The sequence below is a fragment of the Helianthus annuus genome, chromosome 1 (assembly GCF_002127325.2).
Source record: "Helianthus annuus cultivar XRQ/B chromosome 1, HanXRQr2.0-SUNRISE, whole genome shotgun sequence".
Classification (NCBI taxonomy): Eukaryota; Viridiplantae; Streptophyta; class Magnoliopsida; order Asterales; family Asteraceae; genus Helianthus; species Helianthus annuus.
The window spans coordinates 66,831,596-66,834,935 of record NC_035433.2 but is presented as its reverse complement, the minus strand read 5'-3'; the positions used below and the strand labels follow the sequence as shown (position 1 = coordinate 66,834,935).

The 3,340-nt window shown below is 35.1% G+C and overlaps 1 protein-coding gene across 1 annotated transcript; it reads left to right on the top strand.

The window, feature by feature from the left end:
* Positions 1–304: 304 nt before the first annotated feature.
* LOC110898973 lies at positions 305–1,523 on the top strand. The gene is made up of 2 exons (XM_022145861.2): positions 305–338; positions 1,150–1,523. The coding sequence occupies exons 1-2, from the start codon at positions 305–307 to the stop codon at positions 1,479–1,481; spliced, it is 366 nt and encodes a 121-aa protein (XP_022001553.1). The 3' UTR covers positions 1,482–1,523.
* Positions 1,524–3,340: the final 1,817 nt, after the last annotated feature.

The following is a 3,340-nucleotide window of genomic DNA, read 5'->3' as shown; positions in this document are numbered from 1 at the left end:
TCACTTTCATCGATGTTGGTTCCAGTTAGGTATTTAGGAACCACAATAAAGTATCTTGAAGAAAGATGCTACAAAGAGTTGCGGTTAGATCATATCCATTTGGTTACTGTTATTACATTATTTAAGAGGTGTATTGTAAGCTAATTTGCATGTGTAAAGAGTAAATGGTGTATTTTGCTGTGAATTGTATGTTAAGTGGTACGTTTTGCATATTTTGTTGTACTTTAGTGGTGGGAAGTAATTGTTGGAACTGTTGAATAACTAGTCTACAGTATGCTTTGTATTCGGTAATGAATTCTACGGTATGCGGCGGCAGTGGGGCGGCACTAGTGGTGGAGGTGAGACAGTGGTGGGGATGAGACAGTGGTGGTGGGTGTTTGGAGGTGGCGGTAGTGCGATGGTGGTGGCAGTGGTGGGGATGGTGGCTGTCCGGTGGTGTTTATATATATTATATATTAAAAGCTTATGCATTAAAGACTTGTTCCTTGTACTTATGTGCATATAAGACTTGTATTTTGTGTGTAAATGACCAAATTACCCTTATAGTTAACAGACTTGATGGATGGAGTTAGAAATTTGGACTCAAATGGTTAAAGAAAATGCTTATGGGGACTCAGGTCGTTAAACTTTTGGCTTTTGGACTCAACTAGTTAAAACCTATAAAACACAGGGACTCAAAATGTAATTTACCCTATTAATAAAGTATAAAGTATATAAGTGACAATTAAGTAGCCATTATTTGAACAAAATATAAACCTTTAGTATTTAACAGAAGAGTTAATTTCAAGGATTGTCCTTTATCTTTATACATATTTTCAGACGTTGTCTTTTATGTTTAAAATTGATGAGTTTTGTACTTTATCTTTTAAAATCTATCACGTTTTGTCCTTTTGGCATATCCCAGTTTGATTTTTCAGTTAAATGTGGTCATGTACAGGTCATGTGAGGGTAGATCTGTCATTTAATGCCTCTTTTAATACCCAACTACCTCTCAACGACTTCCCCCAATATAAACCATAAAGTTATCATCTTTCCCAATTTCATTCTTCATGAACACTAGTTACAGACTTCCTCCAAACTGACTATACCAGTATACCAGCAGGTTTATAGTCAGTTTGTTATGTTTTGGGTGGAACATTTGTGTCTGAGAATCAAAAACCCGAGTCACCCTGAAAAGTGTGTCGACTAACGGGTCTCAATGTGCTTCGGTTAAATTGATTCCTGCTACAAGCACTAAATCTATTGATGACGAGAAACACTTGAAATCCGCAAATCAAGAATCGGATTCACCCGCGAAAGGCAAACCGGTTGAAAGCGGTTCGTCGAACCCGAACCCGAACCAAGCTGCAGTGTCGATGAACTTTGAGCTCAATCAAAAAGTGGTGCAGCAAGACTTTGTGGACTTGTACATGAAGTGTATGCAGCAATTTACCGAGTCGTTGGCTAAGATGAAGTTGTCGTTGGAGATGGAGAACGAGTAGACGAGTTCTGGAAACTCGAGTTCCGGTCAGAACACTCAAACACCAAATGGGGACCGCCCACGAGTGTTTTATGAGAGTCGTGCATTCTTTTGAAGCCGATTGACGGGATTCACTGGTGGTGTTTAGGGAAATTAGGTCAAACAAAATGATTAGTGTTGTCTTATGTATGGAACTTGGGGTTTCATAGGCTCTTTGTGTTCTGGTGGTGTCAGATCTCAATCTGGGAAATCTATAACTAGGGTTCATGAAGTATGGAATTGGGGAAGATGATAACTTTAGGGTTTATATTGGGGAGTCTACACAGAGGTAGTTGGGTATTAAAAGAGGCATTAAATGACAGATCTACCCTCACATGACCACATTTAACTGAAAAATCAAACTGGGTTATGCCAAAAGGACAAAACGTGATAGGTTTTAAAAGTTAAAGTACAAAACTCATTAATTTTAAACATAAAGGACAACGCCTGAAAATAGGTATAAAGATAAAGGACAATCCTTGAAATTCACTCTTAACAGAATGTCTTACATGACCTACATATTCTTTACTAAGGCTGAAGGGTGTGGTGGGCTTGGGTTGGGTCATCAATGCCACATAGGACCATTAATGGATGGCTACACCACCCCTTGTCTCATCTATCATGGTTGGCATGGATTAAACCATAGCAACCATGAGCCTCCTTTCCTTTTTCAATATTTCCTTTTCCTTTTCACAAAAATAAATTAAAATAAGAGAATAATGGTTTGGGTCATGACCACACCCTTAGAGTAGTGGTTTTGTATGATTGATTAGAAGTGAGTGACATGACGCTGATGTGGAGGGCTATGGTGACCATGAGGGTTATGACCACACCCTATAGCATAAGTATTCGACAAACGTTGCAGGTACGTCTGTCATTAAGATACGAAAACAACCAAACTTTTATAAATTCACATGTTTGAAACAATCACAGTGTTTATAAATTTAAATGTGATTAGGTTTGAAGATCATAACATACTTGTAGACTATTAAACCTTGCCCTTCCTTCCAACTAATAAAGAATCACCAGATTATTTTTCATGATGGTGAATATTAACCAAGGTGATGACTGTGTACTTAACATTGAGAGTAGAAATGTAGAATTATGTATATCATCTGATTTAAAATTTAAAATAATATATATGTTTTTAATATTTTATTATTTTTAATATTATAATAGTTATAGTTATATTTTCTTTTAGTTTTAACGTTATTTATCCTTTTTTCTTTTCTAAAACCATATTTATTTATTTTTTAATATTTTTTTCAAAACATATTTTCTTTATCAATTATTTTGATGTTTCTTTAATAACATATGTTGGTTGATTTTTTTTTTCTAAAAATTCAAGTACATAACTATATCGATTCTGAAAGTTTGGTTTTCTAAACAAAAATGCTATATTTTCAAATAACGTCTGTTTTACAGTATCATTTGCTCTATTTCGCCGCAAAGTGCGACGTGAAGAAAACTAGTTTATATTACAACCTGTGTACCCATTCTTTTTTAAATTATACACCCTATAAAAACAATTAAGACATACAAAATATAAAACATTACTACTTTAAAAATAACCAAAGATTCTAATCCATTTAAATAAAATAAAAAAAAACCATATCAACAGTAAAATAAAAAAAACCATATCAACGTGTCTTTAAACGTCTCCCAAACAATGCGTTGGTCAGGATTAGGAGATCCATCTAAAGACAGGTTGACACAAATTACTTTATGTGATAGTGAATATTTATCAACGTGATGTCTGTATAGTTATTAATGAAGATGAGCGACCCATGCGGTCGTAGAAGCCGAGGTATTGTCTAAGTTACCCATCATGATTTTGATCGT

Excerpts from the sequence above, each read along its gene's own strand:
- LOC110898973 (XM_022145861.2), top strand. The coding sequence starts at position 305 with ATGCGGCGGCAGTGGGGCGGCACTAGTGGTGGAG. Across the intron at positions 339-1,149 it reads GGGCGGCACTAGTGGTGGAG|AATCAAAAACCCGAGTCACC; the intron begins GTGAGACAGTGG and ends TTTGTGTCTGAG.